At 39.9% G+C, this 18,751-nt stretch overlaps 1 protein-coding gene and 1 long non-coding RNA gene across 2 annotated transcripts in view; one reads left to right on the forward strand and one right to left on the reverse strand.

The window, feature by feature from the left end:
* Positions 1-18,751, forward strand: part of LAMA2 (laminin subunit alpha 2) — a 472,624-nt gene that overhangs the window by 292,516 nt on the left and 161,357 nt on the right. The window contains exons 19-21 of the mRNA XM_074948401.1: positions 4,590-4,676; positions 10,692-10,903; positions 15,717-15,823. Of these exons, the coding sequence (XP_074804502.1) occupies positions 4,590-4,676; positions 10,692-10,903; positions 15,717-15,823 (406 nt within the window). The remainder of the gene's footprint in view (positions 1-4,589; positions 4,677-10,691; positions 10,904-15,716; positions 15,824-18,751) is intronic.
* LOC141984897 (uncharacterized) overlaps positions 1-18,751 on the reverse strand; it is an 82,280-nt gene that overhangs the window by 57,968 nt on the left and 5,561 nt on the right. The window lies entirely within an intron of this gene.

Genomic DNA, 18,751 nt, shown 5'->3' on the forward strand with positions numbered 1-18,751 from the left:
TCCAAATGCCCCTTATTTAAAATAAAAACAACTATAATATTGTACAATAATGATCTAAACCATGGAATCTTATAGTACTGGTACTGCCTCATTTTGGGCCAACCAGTGCTGTAGAATATTGTCTCACAGGGGTTTTATGAACATTAATAAATATCATATGACCTCAGGTAAGTATTAGTCCCACTTTAAAGATGGGAAACAGTGGCACAGAACAGCTGAGTGGCTTTATTTACTGTGCTAATTAAGGCTGGGGCCTTAAGTAAAATCTAAAATTCTTGACTCCTAGACCTCTGTTCTCACCACTAATCAGTATTTCTTTTTATTAAAGTCCCCCTTCCCACTCTGCCCTCCCCTACACCTACACAATAGCTATCCATTTAAATAGAAAGCTGAAATTACAGATTTTGTATGTGTTTTTCTTAGGAGTTGATGGGTTTTTTTAACTTTCTGTATACTAGTTGCACAACCAATCTGGCTGAGATTTCTTCTGCCTTTTTCTTTTTAATTGGATTTCAAATAGCTCGTGGTAGCTGCTGATTCATTCACAATCTGATGTACAGAACAGAATTTTCTCAGTTGAATTCAGCCTTGTAACTTGCAAGCCAAGATATTCTAACTCATTTATAAATATTTCTTGGAATAATTACTATGAACTTGTATTGTTAAATGTTGTAAAATATTGGTGAGATTGTTAAATCATGATTAGTGGCTAAGATCAATGTTGTTTTGGTAACTACAAATATTTCTCTGTGATACTTAAGCACAAGCAATTCAGTAGATTGTGTGGTTTGAAAGACAGTTCACTGGGTTTAGTCAGTGCAATGTCCTGAAGTTCAAAATACCAAAATTCTATTGATACCATGTAGTCCAGGTAAAATTCTATGCTCACACCCTCATATTGGATCTTCTGACTCTCCTATTCTGCTTGTCTCACAGGCGAAGGAGTATTTTAAAATAAATATATGGGTTCAAATTAACTTCTTTAGCATATTCCAGCCACAGGTTAATTGTGGCCCTCTTGCAGCACAGTGTCATTGTTAGTGCCACCAGCATTTTAGGAGCCCAATGTTGAAGATTCTAAGTCAATCTCCAATCTGCTTCAATATTTAGGAGACAAAGATGATGATCATTTCATAAGAAGTTTAGGGCTAAATGATTTCTCTATGAGGCAGAGCTCTGAAGGGAACAGGGAGGGAGGGCATCACTGAACGGCAATCTGCCTGTATAAAGTATAGGTGGCCCAGTTTTTGCTCTATTTACATCACTCTAACTCTGTTGACTTTGTTCCACATTCACATCTCATTGTAAGTCAGAGTGTACTTTGACCAAGAGTGTGCGGAGATCCTGGGGGAAAGTGGTGTACAACTTTCCCTCTCAACAGAACTGTCCTGGTGCTGGTGCTCTTCAGTGTACATGGCTCTATACCCACCATGCCCAGACACGGAACCACTGGTACTGGCATGTCATCTACTACTCCCCAGCAGAGCCACTAGATTGCCTTCCTCTACAATGGGTGTATGGCAGTCGAACGGCTTCTTGCACTCTCAGCCCTCTAGCACACACATTTGGGCAGAGCACCTTCTGCTTTTCCTTGGCATTGAACCCTCAGTTTCCCACAACCACACAGCTTCCCACAACTCCACAGGCTGCTTCTAAAAAGGAGATATTTATATTGCAATCACTGGGTGTAACTTCATCTTGAGTAGACATACCTGAGCTAGCTTTAATCTGGTTAGCTTGGTTCCCAGAGCAGTGAAGCCAAGACAGCATGCTTTTCAGCATGGGCTATTCAGCCCTGCCTTGGAACCCTGAGCAGTTCCTCACATGGCTACCTCTTCCTGACGGGCATGCTGCCACAGCTTCGCTGCTCCTGTATGTCGGCTCAAACTGCAGGCATACCCCATGATTGCATTAGAGACATACTTGGCCTCTTTCGTGTAACTTGTACTTGGCTCTATGCTTATGCTGTCATGTGAGAAGATTGCAGTAGCAGCTGCTGCATAAACAGCATGAGGAACTCCCCACTATATGACTGGAAGTAGAAGACTGAAGTAGAGCTCCCTACTGTAGCAATATATACTGGAGTACAGTCCTGCCCTCAGTTAACCATGGGAGTGCTATAAAAACAATACAGTACCAGAATTGTATATTGTGCAAAAGTGTAGTGGCCTAAATCAAATCTTGTGGTGGGGTTAGTTTTCACTGGCAACATGTCTGTAAAAAAATGCCTATATCAGATAGTTTACTTGCTGGCAATGTGCTTTTCTTACAACTGGATGATGAAAGCTCTTCTTTCTATACTGAGATTTTTTTCCTTAAAGATATGGGCCCGAACCAGCAGGCCATTTGATCACTCCTAAGCTGTAGTGGAGGAAGGAAGTATTTGGTGGAAGTCTGGGCTCTAATTTTACTGCTCAGGCCCAGCTGTAATCGTGTTTTATGATATTAAAACAAAATAAAATAGAGTGAGACTGTCTATTGCAGTGGGGCATATTATGAAGTTTGCTTAAAATATTAGTTTTTTCATCATTACTGATATTATGTCAATATAACTTGGCATTACTTGGTGGCATTTTTTGGTATTCATGGCCTGGATCCTGTAAACCATTCAGAAAGCAACAGCAAAATCCCTTCAAAGGTGGCTCAGAAGAAAGGTCAAAACTTTTCTGGCAAACTTCTGTCTTTCTTCACTGACACATAATTTTCCCCAATTATTTATGTACCTAAAATTTGCTCAAAATCTTGAAGTTCATGGACACTGATGTATTAAACCTGCTTGAGCACACTCTTGTATGCAGTGTTGTAACTGTGTCTGTCTCAGGATATTCTAGAGACAAGATGAGTGAGGTGGATCAATTTCTGTTGGTGCGAGAGACAAGTTTTCGAGCTTACATAGAGTTCTTCAACACATTGACTATGTTTCCCAGACCTGAAGAAGAGCTCTGTGTATCTTGAAAGCTTGTCTCTCTCACCATATAAGTTGGGTCAATAAAAGATAGTACCTCACCTACATTGTCTCTCTGAGCATACAGTTAGCATACAGCTAACACACAGTTTCTGTTTTTAAAATATAATTTAATCCACTTTTTTTGCATCACATGATTTAGTTTTCAAGAACCTAGGAAGTGGCCAGAATATGTATTATGTACATACAAAAGTCTAAAGAGTATTCAGCTCGTCAAGTTACATGATTAATTGGACATCCCTGCCTCTCACTCTAAATCTGAGTAAAATGTGTCTGGTACAACTCAATAATGTCTATACAAGGAATTTCTGAGCAGGTCTGCAGACTTGGTTACTTTTTAAGTCAAAAAAAGAAAACTTGAAAAATCCAGATCTGAGTGATATTTTTCTGATAATTAAAAGTGTGGAAATATTATGTTTGTACTACTAATTTTATTATTACTTCTATATTACTATATGCTAATATATTGTAATAAAATAGCTGCTAAACTATGTAATACGGGCCAATTTCACATGACTGTAAAGGTGCATTACATGGCTCATAACAGTGTAAACAATACCCCCAGGGGAAAAAACAGAAAATTACAAATCCTTGTTCACGTTTACTAACCCCATTGCACTCATTCTTTTCATGGAGCTATGTCCTAAGGCTGCTGGACCACTGGTATGTCTTGTGGCAGCCAGAGTGGTTATAAATAGAATTAAATTAATCTATAATTGAAACAAAAGAAAGCATAACTGAGGGCAGATTGCTTTAAAGTGGTAAAGCGATGAATCTCCTGTTGTTCTAAAACTGTTTATATCTTTCTGTGTGCCAGCAGATTACCTCATTATAGTGTGTCAATCATGTAACGGGGAGGAAAAACATAGAAAACAAAATGCTACAGGGCAGAGGAACACAGCCAGGATAAAACACCATCATAGGAAGGCTGTAAGCATGCAAATAACTGCATTGCCAAGACCTGACTATTACCTCTGTTATATAAAACTACAGCTAAAAATATGCATGAAGGAAAGCTCAGTAGTCTGCAGACCATTCTGAAATTGCAGTGTGACTGGATGGCTTGTTGATACTGCTATTGCCACTGGATTTGCTCAGATAAGGCTCAGGCTGAATTTTAATCTTGAGTTGTGTTGGAAGTTTTACCAAATATTTTCCTTTAGTTCCCCCCCCCCTTGTGCATTGGAGTTTTTTTTACACTCCACGTAAACTACGTTAACCGAGCTTTCCAAACAATTGTCCTTCAGTTTCAGAGAGATTTAGCTGGAGAGTATAGTCCGAGGTTTCATGTTTTGCCAGGCCCTCAGGGGCACAGACAAGCAGCTGTACATTCCTGCTTTTTAATGGTGTACTGACTCAGTGAAAAGCTAAAGTCCCATAATAACATGACATTGGGATGGTGCCATCGGTTGTGCTATATCCAGTGTCGGTAGAAATAGCAGAGTCATTCCAACTTCTATTGGCTGGAGCCGATCCTAAACTCCATGTGCTAGAACAGAAGGACTTTCCCTGTGCTCTATTTTCAAAGTAATGCTTTTTGAAGAAGGAAGGGAACTGAAACGCTAATGATTTTCTTTTTATGTTTCCTCCTTGTCCCTGTTCTTGCCCAACATCAACAACGTAGCTTTAGCCCAACATGTCATTTAGACCGAAGTCATGGATTAATATGCGATGACTGCCCTCCTGGGTATGCAGGACCACGCTGTGAGAGGTAAGCAAGTGCCATACAGCAGTCTTTTTTACCATTTCTCCCTTAAAGTCTAAAGCAAGAGTGCTTTTCACACAGGATTATTATACCTGTTTGTTCTCTCCCTATGCCCCCCAAACTTGCAATGAACTCACCAAGGAGGTTCCTATTCATACTTCTCTATCATAGAGTATATGTACTGACATAATTTATTTATTCTCTATACTATTTTTCTTACATTGCTTTATAAATCAGCTGCAAAAAAAGGGATCATTTATGATGTTAGGGTTAAACACCAAGCTACAACTTCAAGAAAGCATTTGTCAGAAAGCAGTCAGAGTTTTTAATATTATCTTTCTGGCTATTTTGTGCCCCTTTTGAGTTTTCATAATTATTTTTGTGTCTTTAAAATGTAAGTCAAATGCTTAGAGCATGGTGAATCAATTATTCAGTGCATTACTGTTGGTTCTTTTTAAAAAGTCAGGGTACAACCAAAAATGCAACTTTTCTAACAGGATTTATTTGTTGTGTTAATTATTTTAAACCAATATTTAAAATCTTTCTTGCTTCTAGATCTCTATTGCTGTACCTTACTTAGCAAGTGGAGCTACTGGGTTTTAAATAGTGACAGAAAAATATCTGTGACAAATATACAGCAATGCACATTAATAATTCAGAGACTTTTCTGTTGCTTGAGAATATTAAATTTTTAACCTATATAGAAAAAGACAAAAAGAGAAGTTCTGTGTATAAGAACATGAGAATGGCTGTACGTGGTCAGACCCATGGTCCATCTAGCCCAGTATCTTGTCTTCCGACGGTGGCCAGTGCCAGGTGCTTCTGACAGAATGAACAGAACAGGGCAATTTATCAAGTGGTCCATCCCCTGTCACCCAGTCCCAGCTTCTGGCAGTCTGGTGTATTTCATGTATACTTGGTCTTAGTCTAATTTCCCTCCATGAGCTGTTGGTATTGAGAGAGCCTAAGGTTTGGTGAAGGTCTTCTTCCATCCCCGCACCTCTTTTCTGTGTTGTACGGGAAGGCCTAATTTAAATGGCTGCAGAAGTTACCATTGTGTAGATTGAGATAGGTTGGGGTAAGAGCATTTGACTCCCTAATGCTAATCAGGGAGGCACAAATTGCACACCTTTGTACCACAGGAACAATTTCCCACAAGGGGAATATCACCTATATGGGAGGGAAGTCAATGTTTACACTGTCACCTCCTTTAGGGGCTTCACCAGAGAGGGGCAGCTTTTCAGTTCAGGCAGTGCTGAATCAGCATATCCCCAGGCTCCCTGACCACAGCCTCTTGCTCTCCAGCATATCATCCTGTTGAGCAGGGCACTCTCTAGACCCTGGATCCTCCGTGGTCCCCCTTTGACCTTTCTTTTGATGGACTCTCTGACACTTGGGACTCACTGCTAGAGTTTCCTCCAGCATCTTCCAGCACAGACGCTAAAGTGAATGAAGGCCACTGAGTGTAAACTGATGTAAGTTACAGGATGAGAAGTGGGAGAGTGGGGTTGTAGCAAGAAAACTGACAAACAAGAGGTGTAAGAGAGGGCAAGGGGCCTGTTTTACACCCTTTTTCACCCTCCTGTATATTTACCCTTGTATAGCCCTGCCTATCCAACTTACAGTCACAGTGACTTCCCCTGAAATCCCCTATAGTGCAGTATTTTCCCTGCACCACAGAGAGAGAGAGCGAGAGAGAGAGAGAGAGTATGCAGGCTGTCACCTGTTCCCACCCACCCTCACTGTGGCTGCTCCTGCTAAGTGCTATTTCTGCCTGTCTTTTCCTGTCCGCCTCGGACAGCATCCTCCTCCTTTCAGCTAGGGGACTATGAAGTTAATGACTGCAGGAGGTAATCACATCAGGAGCACTTTGGTGGCAGTTTGCCAATGCAAAGTCATTGACAGTTTCCATCGTCAACAAATGCTATTTCAGAGTGGAGCATAATCCGTAGATTAGTGCCAAGGATGGAATCTGAAAAAGTGGTGGGTTTTTTTTTTAAATGTAGCAAGTTGTGTAGAACAGCTCACGGCCACTGATTACATTAAACATTTAGAAGGCAGAAGAAAACATGTTGTATTTGCTATTAAAAGTGTATGTGTAATTGCCCAAAGATTGTACATGAAATTCCTTTTTATTTTAGTAACTGCAAGCTAACAACTGATCTGAGTCATATGAAACTAGTAATTTAACAGTCCCAAATTATCATGAGGTATCTTATATACAGTTCTCTCTCAAAACAACAGCCTCATACCCTTTCATTCCTACAGCTGCCCACAAACCTGCTTTTGCCTGTTGTAGGGGGATCTGGTCAGGACTCCTTTATTTAGGATGCATAATACTCTCCATTATAAAGGATTCCTGGGACCTTTTCATTGTGAAATATCAACACCTTCATTGTTTACAGCAGGTCTTATATTCAGCTGGGAAAAGCTCACACCCCCCACCCCCAGCCTCCAAAGTGCCTTTTCTTTGTCCTATGAAATTGCATTCAGATTTAGCAGAATGTTAAAGTATCAAAAATCACTGTCAGTTCTCATTTGGGCTTGTTGGGAAAATTTTGGTAGCCTGTCAAAATCACTGACCAATCACAAAATCACAAAATCACAAGCTTGGCCTGTGTCACTACCAAAACAGTGGCAGCAGAAGAAACTGCTCTGGGAATGCTTGGGAGCTGCCAGACCAGCTAGATGTGGGGGATGTGGGGGAGACAGCAAGGCTAAGTTCCCCTAATAATCCTTCTTCCCCAGACTTCCATTTTCTCTTTCCTCAGGGGTGTGGTATAGGGCCGGAGTTCTCCCAACTCCCAGAGGGGCAAGAGAGAGAGCCAAGCCAAGCGCCCCCATAACCCATCTCAACGCAATACATGGCCTGAGTCACAATTTACCTACTTCATTCTGGGGGCATGACATAGAGCAGGAGCTCCCCTAACTAGTGAGGGAGGGAGGCAAAAGAGAGCCAAGTCGATCTTCCCCATAACTCCCTGCACCCAGCACGTAGTTTCAGCCATCCATCCTCCCCTCTGGGGGCATCACATGGGGAAGGAGCCTCCCATCTCACAAGGCAGGGAAGAGAGAGAAGGGCTGGGCTCCCCCTGACCACCTCCTGGACCCAGCACATAGTACCAGCAGCATGTTCCTTCTCTGCGATAACTGCTTTTTCTTGCTGCTAGCTAACAAAGGCTCAAGCAGTAGCCTCTTTGCTACAATACTGACTGCTCAGGGATCAAACCCTGATGATTATATTTGATGGGGGGATTGTTATAGTGATACAAAATAGAATGTGTTTTTACCTTTGTTATTTTAAAAATAACCCCCGCCCCCCAAAGAAAAAAATACCAACCAAAACCAACCTATGTTAAAAGAATGTTGTTTAGGTTGCAAAGCCAGGCACTCAAAAGTTAGGATTTATGGTTGTGCATGCAACCTTAATTTGGCCACCCTGTGCATATTCATTGTGGTGGTTAATCACATGCTATTTTTTCCATAGCACCGTTGCTTTATTGAATACATAGGTTGGAAGCACAAGGGAACTAAATTAAGGTTGCACAGGCAACCATGAATCTAGTATTTTCCTAACTTTAGAGTACTTGGTTTTGCAACCTAAACAATTTTAACAGTTTATAGGGATTCTTGGATCAAAGTAATTTTTCTATTGGTTGGAAATTACTTAATAGTTGCTACCCAGGTCAAGCTCAGCAATATAGTTGGAGGAGGCAATAACCAAGCAACTGGCGTAGTAAAGGATTTAGCATAAGTTTGATTCTGCATGCTTCACTAGTACCATAATCCATGAGCAGGCCTCTTTAAATGAAAAGCAAAATCTGGTGTTCTGTGGCTCCTTGTGTGAATGCAACCTGCAGGTGGTGAGAGAAGGAGTTATATATTTTCCAGCTTGCCTAGGGCAGCAAAAACCATGCAGCTACCACTGGATGTATGTGCCAGATAGATACAGAGTATGTCAGTGACTTGTGTTTGTGTTGGCATCCTTTCATCTGTGAGAGATGGTGGGAATTGCAACCTATGATGTAGATAGTTTGCAATGTCTCGTGACTGAATAGGCCAATCTGAGATTTGCATTATCTTTGGCAGTTATTGCAAATGTATGTGTCTTGGTTGGTACCTGCTTGCTTCCCATGGGCTCTTTTCTCATCAAGCTGTAGGAGCCAGCTCCTGTCATGGACTTTGATAGCCTGAGGGAGATGATGGCGCCCCTTATTATGAACACTTGCCAAGATTTCCCATTGGTCAAGATCAATTCCAAATTCCTTCATATCTTGCTTGCATGTGTCTTTATAGCGAAGCTTGGGACGTCCTGTAATACTTGTTCCCTCTGATAGCTCCCAGTATAGCATGTCCTTGGGTATGCATCCCTTTTCCAACCTACTCAGATGGCCCAGACAGTGCAGTCATCTTTGCTTGAGCAGGGCTGACACAGCTGGTAAATTTGCCCTTTGAAGAACCTCTGCGTTGGTGACTTTATCTTGCCATTTGGTGTAAATGTAAACAAACTGTCTGGTGGCCCACCAGCGGATTACCCTGACGGGCCGCATGCGGCCAGCGGGCCGCAGGTTGCCCACCACTGACCTATACAGATAATCCCTTTTGGACTGTTTGTGTGAGTAAGGCTTACATAATCTAGACTGTAATAGTTTTCAATTTTAGATATGATGGTGGAATAGGAAAAATTATATTTAAATTGTATAGCATCCTGCTATAGATAGATATTTGATCAGATCCAGATAGCATTTTCTCTCCACTCTCAATCATCCAGCACTTTATGAGCTCTGTTAGTATCAAAACTAATAACCATTTCATAAGACAGTGGTACCATAAGTGTTTCGATCCCTTTAGAAACCTTGATGGGATGTGCTGAGTGCAAAGAAAGGGTGAATTTGAGGGAAATGGGTGAAGTTGCCCCTGAAGTTCTGAGAGGGAAAGTGTAGTGGAGATGTATGGATATATCCAGGCATAATGCACAAGATTCTTGCTTGTGTATCCTGCCTGGTAGGTGATGAGATGGAGCTGTCAGCTCGTTGGAGACACTGGCTTAAATAACATGGAGGTTCATAGAGTTTTAGCGTTCCTTTACGTTAGTCTGAATTCTTACGACATGACATGAACAACTATATTAGCCTGAATTAGGAGACTTTTACGTTCCTTCTTTTACTTCTCCCTTTACAAGTTGGTCTTACTGTGAAGTGTGAGCAATTGCAATGGAAAGGGAGAGCCGAGCGGAATATAAATAGAAAATGGGCTGCAACAGTAAAGATACACTTTCAAAACATGCAGTAGTGTTCACTCAGGTGCAGTAATGTTTTACATGGTACCTATAGAAAGCAACTGACAGGTAAATTGAAAAATAAGTGAGTTTTTTAACATCCCTAGTTTGAAATTTGCAATGAGCAGTATATCTTACTTAGCTACAACTAAGTAATTCCTGCATTACTGAGTTCATTCTACATGACCTCTGTGTGACAGACATACATCCCTCTAATATTAAACAGATAGTTCCATGTCGCAGATTTGTTGTGTATTATTTTATTTTATTTATTTATTAGGAAAACAAATACATTTGCTGCTGTATTATCAGGTGAACTTGTTTTCCCAAAAAATATTTTATGGCCAGGGATGGGGTCGGGGAGGGGAATTGTCAGTCTTCCTGATTAGTGAGTACAGAAAAGCAGCTTACTTGGGTAGCTACACATGATGTGCTGTACAAAGGCTTTCCAACATGGACCTGAATTCCTCTGGAGTTCCAATAGACAGATTTCTTATTATGCTTTTGTCTCGTCTTCAGTGCCAGTGACAAGATTCCCGCACCCCCACTGAAATCTAATTACTAGCAGAGCTGGCAGGATTTCAGCTGGTTCTGTATCTACAGTGCTGTTTTTCGAGGCACTTAAAAAAATACTTGAAAGAAAAATCAAATCATCCGTAGTGATTAGTGAGACAACAAAACTGTAAACATTTCTCCTAACAGGACTATGTAAGTACCCTGATTGATAGTATCTCTTGTCTTAGGTGTGCAGATGGCTATTTTGGACAACCTTTAATACCAGGAGGATCATGCCGGCCCTGCCAGTGTAATGACAACCTTGACTTCTCCGTTCCTGGCAGCTGTGACAGCTTATCTGGAGCTTGCCTGATATGTAAGCCTGGTATAACAGGTCAATACTGTGAAAGGTGCGCTGATGGATATTTTGGAGATGCTCTTGATCCAAAGAATTGTCAATGTAAGTCCTGAACTCTGGCTGCTCCTGACAGAACTGATATATTCCATATCCACATAACTGATGTGTACCAGAGATGTGGGGGAGGGGGAGAGGAGTGCATGTGGGTGATTCGATATATTTATATAAGTAAAAATGATGCTATATATCTATATCTATGTATGGAAGGAGATATTTCAGTGTATATATAAAGTAGAAATTGTTGAAAAGCATCCTGCTACATGTGAACAGTGACAAGGATAAATGTGTGTGTTTGGTATTGCAGCAGGGGCTACATTTTTAAAATGGAGTTTTAAGAGATACAGTAATCAGTAAACACAACTGCCATTTACTATTAAGACTGTGTTTTTCAGGCCCACTTGTTCGACATTTTACTTCATTTAGGGCTTGATTCTCCTCTTTCACTGGGATAAATCAGAAGGCCACAGAGGCCAATTTAGTTACATTGGTGTAAAACTAGTGTAAGTTAGAAGAGAATCAGGCAATTGCTTTGCTGCAGTATGCTTCATGGGCTGCAGTTTCTAGAGCATTTGGCTAGAATATGAAACTTTGGGCCATCACTACTGGGTTTTGTAGTTTTATCTGATACTGACTTGCAGTTTGGTAGTGGGAAAGTCATTTAGACACACAGTTTCAAAAGTGATCTATAAATTTGGGTACCTTAGTTTGGGACCCCAACTCTAAAGACTTTTTTCCATACGTTCTGAGCATCACCAACTCCCTTTGAATTAAATTAGGATTGTGGTCAGTACCCCTGAATATCAAACCACTTGTATTTAAAGTTGGACATCCAAAACTAGAAGTACAGGGAGTCCTCGGCTTTACGACGTTCGATTTATAATGAACAGCACTTATGATGTTTCTGAATTGATACCCTGATTCGACTTACGACGCTTGGTTTCGACTTTACAGTGCTTGGTCCCGCAATGGAGAGGATTGCGATTCTGAGTTACAACATTTCGACTTACGATACAATTTTCAGGAACCAGTTGTGTCGTAAGTCCGAGGACTGCCTGTACCCCAACTTAGAGGCCTCTTTTGAAAATGTTGGTCTTTATTTAGCAATCTGTTTAATTGGCATACAATTATAATACTTATCTCCATCAGAGGTTGAATTAATTATTGTAAAGCACTTTGTTCTTTGTGTATAGCGTTCCTTTCATGGAGGATTTCAAAGCATTTTTATTTACAAGTTATCAAGTTTTTCCATTGTGTGGATATACATATGTGTGTCCATACGCTGTATGGGTGCATAAAAATATTTTGTGTGTGTGTGTAAAGATATAGTTGGATATGTATGCATACCTATCTCTATATACTGTATGTATATGCAAAATTATAATGCTAATATCTATCTTGTATGTAGCACTTTTCCTCATTAGATCTCAAAGTGCTTTACAAAGATGGTCAGTATCTTTCTCCTCATTTTACAGATGGGGAAACTGAGGCACAGAGCGGTGACATGACTAACAAAAGGGTTTTCCAAATCTTCTACACCTAGACAATGCTAAAAACTCAGCATTCACAAGTAGTCTCAGAACTGGTTAATAATTCATGGGCATGATGTCACATGATTTAAGACTTTAAATATATAATGTCACGTAAAAAGCAGTGCATTTCACATATCAAACTACAGGTACAAGCACAGCTCCTAGTACTGCCTCGCCCTCCCTCAGACATTGACATGGCTGAAGCTTTGAACATTTCTGCAACAGTGGCAACTGCAAAGGGGAGGTATCTGGAGTATGATGAAAGCATACAATAAAATATTAAAAATAAATACATTTTAACGCATAATTACAATTGTTGCTTTTGTAGTTAGTTATGATGACAGTAAAGCCTCAATGTATTCATATCCTTGTGTTCACAGTTATCTTGCCTTTATTTTCTCTCCATCTTTCGTGTGGATTTTCTTTTTACATAAGATTTTATATTTCTTTAGCAGCATTCCATGAAGTTTGCCCTGCAGCTACAATATCAGAGGGACTATGACTTGACTTGGTTGTTTTCAATTTTCACTTTTTATCAAAGAGCGAAATCCCAGAGTATTGTAAAGCATGAATGTTGCTCTGAGGTTATTATTTGAAATGTTTCCTGCTCTTTCTTAAGTAGAGTGCTATTGTCATTTGCATTAGCCGTTTCAAATGATGGCCCAGCTGTATATTATCACAGCATTTCTGAATTTCAAAGTGTATTTAAAAAAAATCAAATCTAAGAATATTGAACAAATGTCCTAAGCCTCTTTGATATGATTCTTCTGGGTTGGTTGTTAGTGATGGTAGTGTGAAACAGCCACAATCTGGCAGAGAAAACAGCAAGCAATTATCCTGGTACTATCACAGTTGGATCAGATGAAAAAAATTGCGTTATGATGTGTACGTGTGTGTACCATACCATAGATAAAGATAGATGTGTGTGTGTGTATGATATGAATAGCAGATTTTGACCAATGTAATTTGGGGGGAGATTTCTTTTGCTGGAAAGAACAAAACATTTCCCTGACAGGCTATTTTATTAAATTGCAACTTTTTGACGTTGCTCAGAGGTTTGGACAATAACTGTGGAGATGAGTCAGTGAGCAGTGTGTAAGTGAAATAAATGCAGTTTATTGTGTGGATCTGTAATTTAGCAGATGATACTACTAAATACATGCTACTCCTATACGTATTATACACATTGGCAGAGCTGCGAAAAAGAACCAGAGTCTTGACTTCCAACTTCTGCCCTAACCACTATATTACACTCCTTCTCAAGAGCTCATCCGTAGTCAAACTAGGAGTACACTGTGTGGAATTTTGAGTATGATATTACTAATAGCATAACCTGATCTGTGTAAAAAGTGTAATTTCTGTCTTAAAGTCTTGAGATACCATATTTGGAATTGTCTGAAAGATAAAAATCCAATGAAGTCCTCAATAGACTTACTGTATATATATTACATGCTGACAACCTATGTTATGCTTTTAAGAATGGAGGTTTACAAGTGTATAATCTTTCACTGTTGATCTCAGAATTAGAAAGCTATTTTGAAGGATGTATGTAATAATAATCATTATGTATTCTTTTTGGAATGTAGGTAGTTTTAAAAAGTAAACAAACTGGGAGGCAATAGGAGGAATGGTGGATACAAGGGTGAGGGAAGTGGGACAAAGATGCAGCTAGAAAAAAAATCAGGGAAAAGTGGGGACAAGTGATATAATCTACAGGAGAAGGGTTTTTAAATCTTTGTATTATATTAAATATATCCCAAAATGTAAGTAGATTAAAGCATTATGAAGACATGAACAAGCTTTGCTTGTTCCAAAAAAAGACATTAGGGCAGTACAGGTTTTAATTTATGTATGTATGTATTTATTCCAGTATGTGAAGTGCTTATCTAAAGACCTAGGAAAATGGGACAATGAATAGACTCACAAGTTATAAAATCTGCAGTCTTTTGTTATGAAGTGACAATCATCACATAGCACATCAAAAAAATAAAAAAATACCGTTCTGTATAAGAGCCAGCATTTATCTGCAGATCGGAGACAGTCATATGAGATGACTGCAGTATTTCCCCATACATAGACTAGGAATAACTGCAGTATCTGAAATGCCATGCGGTGGTCTGTGAGATGCTAACTTTTTAATGCTGATCACAATGTGTACTGTTGGGACTACAAGTGTTTCTTAAAATGAAATGTCAAGTTGGGGTTTGAGAGAAGGACCAGAAACAGGCATTCAGGGAAGCTGGCAGGGGCAAAAGATACTGGAGCAGGGACCTGATAAGCAGAGGGAATTTATAGTATAAGAAGTATAGGACTATATGAACTCCTCTCCTGGGGAAGAAGGGAGACGGATGGTCCTGTTCACGAAGGTGAAGGGGGATGTGAAAAGTGTCTATATGGTCACATTCCTCACCATCATATAGCCACCTCTCTCCCTTCTGTAATCATTATGGATTCTCTGGTCTGTGTGACTGAGAGAGGCATGATCAAAGGGAGTGGGAGGAGGAGTTGGTAGACTAGCCTCACTGTGCATCAAGTTCTTCCTCTCTCAGAGCATCAGAACTTAGAATGCAGTGCATCAAAAAGTATACTGCCTTGAGAAGCAATAACTCCTTTCCATAGCTCTTTCAAAGTGAGATTGGGCATAGATTGGATGAGTGCCAGCCAATGGCAGCAGGGTGCCTACCTGAGTTACACTGCCCATTGCTGAGACGCAGGCATGGAAGCATATGATCCCCAGTTTCATCTTTGGGCATTACAGCAAGCTAGTCTCTAAACCTCAACCCTATACCTTTTCATCGCTACTCAACCACCATCCTGCTGATACGAAGATTTGGTACACTGGACAGGCTGCTCTTTAGAAGCAGTGGGTTTCAGCAGATCTTTGTTCCTCATTCCTCAGTTTTCCATGAGATTTTGAGCATGTAATCTATAGAGTAGGAAGTAAAAGTTTCAGACCCTTGATTATAGGTGAACATGTCCATAATAGTATGCTCTCCTATTTTTGGATTCTGGTGACTTGCAAATGATTTGGTTTATCTCAAAGCAAAATTCCTCAGTTTGCAAACAGTTTTATAATGTACAGTTACAGGTGCACTAATCCTAAAATAGGGTGTGATAGTATGATGTGCTGAATACCCTGAACCGCCTTTATCATCAGTGAGAGTCTAAGGTGATCAGCACCTCACAGGACCTTGCCAGTAATAAGTCTAATAATACTGTAAATGCTTGGCTTCAAAAAACTGTTTTGAAATTGGAGTGTAATCTTTCACTTATTATGCATTTCATGTCCTCACAAAGTGCATTGTGACAACTCTGTTTCCCTGTAGCATGTCACTGCAACATCAATGGCTCATTCTCAGAGATCTGCAACTCTCAGACAGGGCAGTGTGAGTGCAAGCCCAATGTTGTGGGACGTCGCTGTGATGAGTGTAAGGTGAGTAATCAGAACTGGGATTTCATTTAACTCTTCTCCACTGTTTGACATGACTAAGTGCTTGTCCATTTAAAAAAATATTATGGATTGTTCCAGGCAAAGAAAAGCGAAAGTTAAATGGTTTTATTGCTATAGCAGGAGATTGGTGTGTATTCTGGGAGTTTTCTGGAGGAAAACTCAGCACTAAATGAATATACCACTTTCTGTGTAATTAACATGTATACCTTTTTATTCTAAGTCACCTGAAAATTATATACACTATCAATCCTTAATGTATATGGAAAAGGTAATACATATGGGAGCCCTGAGGAAAAAATTACTGCCTTAAAAGAGACTGGCTGATTTGCAAAAAAGCAAATGCTTGTCTTCTCTGCATTGAATTTTGTGCTTTATGCATTGTGAAGATTTTCATGGCAAAACTGCCTGTTGTCTTGGTGCATTAGTTCAAAAGAGGAAAACATTGCAAAAGACAGTTCCTCTCATGGACCCACCCAACAGCCCAGTCCCCAAATCCTTGATTTTCAAAGTGTTTTGTTCTTCAGACCACTAGAAAATGCTTCATAGATTATTGTAGCTCCACAGACTGCCGAGTGAGAACTCCTGACTTTGGCCCCTCTCTGTTAAAACACCTAAACAGGTGCCTAGTTTAAAGCACACGAGGAATTCTATGGAAATGGAATGGATTATTTCCACACTTAGCTGTGTACTTACTCAAGTAGATTTCTGGGTCAGGGCCTCCATAAATGCCCCACTTTGATTTTCAACATTAGTCAAAGGTTTCGTTCAAGGGAGCCCCACTGACATCAGTGGAACAGAGAGCAGAATTTGTCCTTTGCTGTACAATATGCTCATACAATAATTAAAGCTAGTTAATACTAACCATAGAGTTTATATTTTAGTTCCCATTATTAAATTCAACATTTTGTGTATTTTGTTTCATAAGCATGTTATCAGATGGTAGATGCAGAGCTGATCTTTGTTTAATGCCGTGCTTTTTTCTCAACATCTTTCCATATCACTTCTCTGCCTTTGTTGGCTAACTATCTTTTGCCTTTCACTCCTAAAGCCCAACTACTTGTGGGCCCCAGAAAAGCAATTCTGCATACCCTGTGGCTGCAGTCCTTTAAGATCCATGTCACTGCGCTGTGATATGTCGGGGAGATGCATCTGCAAATCAGGATTCATGGGTAAACGCTGTGAGCTCAGCAGACAGGTGCATAAACGGAAAGAAAATCCACGGGCCACTCAGCAAATCCAAGTCCCTTCTCAGAGATGGGGCTTCACTGGTACCAGCGGCTGCCCACGGGGTGCTTACAGGCCTGTCGCTTTGGTAATCAGAAAACCTGTGTGATGCATGGGCTGGATTTCAGCATTTGTTTGTGCCTGGGGACTCCCAAATCGTGGTTGGAGGTTTTTACACCCATTCTGTGTTGTGCTAAATTAACAGTTTATCAAGAAGCCACAGGCTTAGGAATATGACATGGTACAAATGCAGACTTTTAAAATATTTACACTCCTTCAGGATTGAACCTAGCCCAAAGCACAATGTAGGCAAAACCATAAATACCAGAGTAAGTCTAGAGACAACATAATCAATAGTGACACATACAGAAATTATGGGTGAAATCCTGGCCCCATTGAAGTCAATGGGAGTGTTGCCACTGACTTTAACTGGGCAGGATTTTACCCTATATCTTTATGGATTCCAGATATCAAGAAATTTAGTACAGTAGAAGGATCAACCCTGATGATGAACATATGTAGGGGTTCTGGATCATCGTATGTAGTAGACTTTGAGATTTCACTAATTCACATGCCAGCTACTTGAGCTGACTTCTTTTATTGGCTAAAGTGCACATTGGAAGAATCTGTTTCCCAACTGAAAACAATAATCAGGATAGTCCTGTTATTTTTCAAGTCTAGTCAAAGCAGGCTTTTTTGAAGTTGGTGTAATTATAATGCCCTGTTCCTAAATGGAAGTGTTTAGGATATACTTTTGTTACCCAAACCATACGCACAAATACTATTTGCACATATTTTACACATACATGAACATCCATCATAAAGACAAAACATAATAGTATATTCGGAAAGATTCAGCATATTTCTTTGTTTTTGTCCAGGGTCTTAGAAGTGAGAAATTTGCTCACTGTTAAATATGATGCTTATAAAATAGAGTTTTAATTTCAATATATAAATAGATTTTATTGAGGATTAATCTGGGGGGGACTGCATGACTTATCAGAATGCCTTTCACTCTGCAAAACTCATCACTGTAGACAATACAGTATGCTGGTGATCCTTCTTTCCTTCACGCTATGCAATTCTAGCCTGTGAGCCAATTTTACTGTTTTTCACCCTGATAAACAGAATTTATTAGATCCTATCAAACCTTTCATTGAGAGCTGAGCTGCATGCTGGGTTATGCTTGCTTTGCTGCATTGATCTGAATCCCTGTTCTGAGATTTTGCATATTCACATTTCTTCTTTTGAATTCTATTTCTTCCTCTTATGAAAGAAATCTTTAGAGATGGTCTGTAGATTTAATTGAACCTGGAAATTTAATTACATGAGTTTGGGTATTCCTTTCTCTGTTACGTTTCATCATGCTAAGGTACATACCAGTGTAGCATATCACTATAAAATGTGGAAATGAAAATTTGGATAATTACTTGTTACATGTGTGATCCTTCATTAGTTTTCACATGATTCTTCCAGTTGACCTCTGCCCAGAGGCCCTGTTCCAGCAATCTGATCCATGTCAGACCCATGTCAGCTAAACAAAAATACTCCACCTCCACAGCCTCATGCACTTTAATGACAAAATCACTATATGCAAAGTTTGGTTTCCCTGTCATATTCACAGTAAACATAAACCTAATGTAAAATTGAACTCATCATTTTAATACAAAGAATTTTGTGCTGCCA

Source organism: Natator depressus, chromosome 3 (genome assembly GCF_965152275.1).
Source record: "Natator depressus isolate rNatDep1 chromosome 3, rNatDep2.hap1, whole genome shotgun sequence".
In the NCBI taxonomy this organism is placed as follows: Eukaryota; Metazoa; Chordata; order Testudines; family Cheloniidae; genus Natator; species Natator depressus.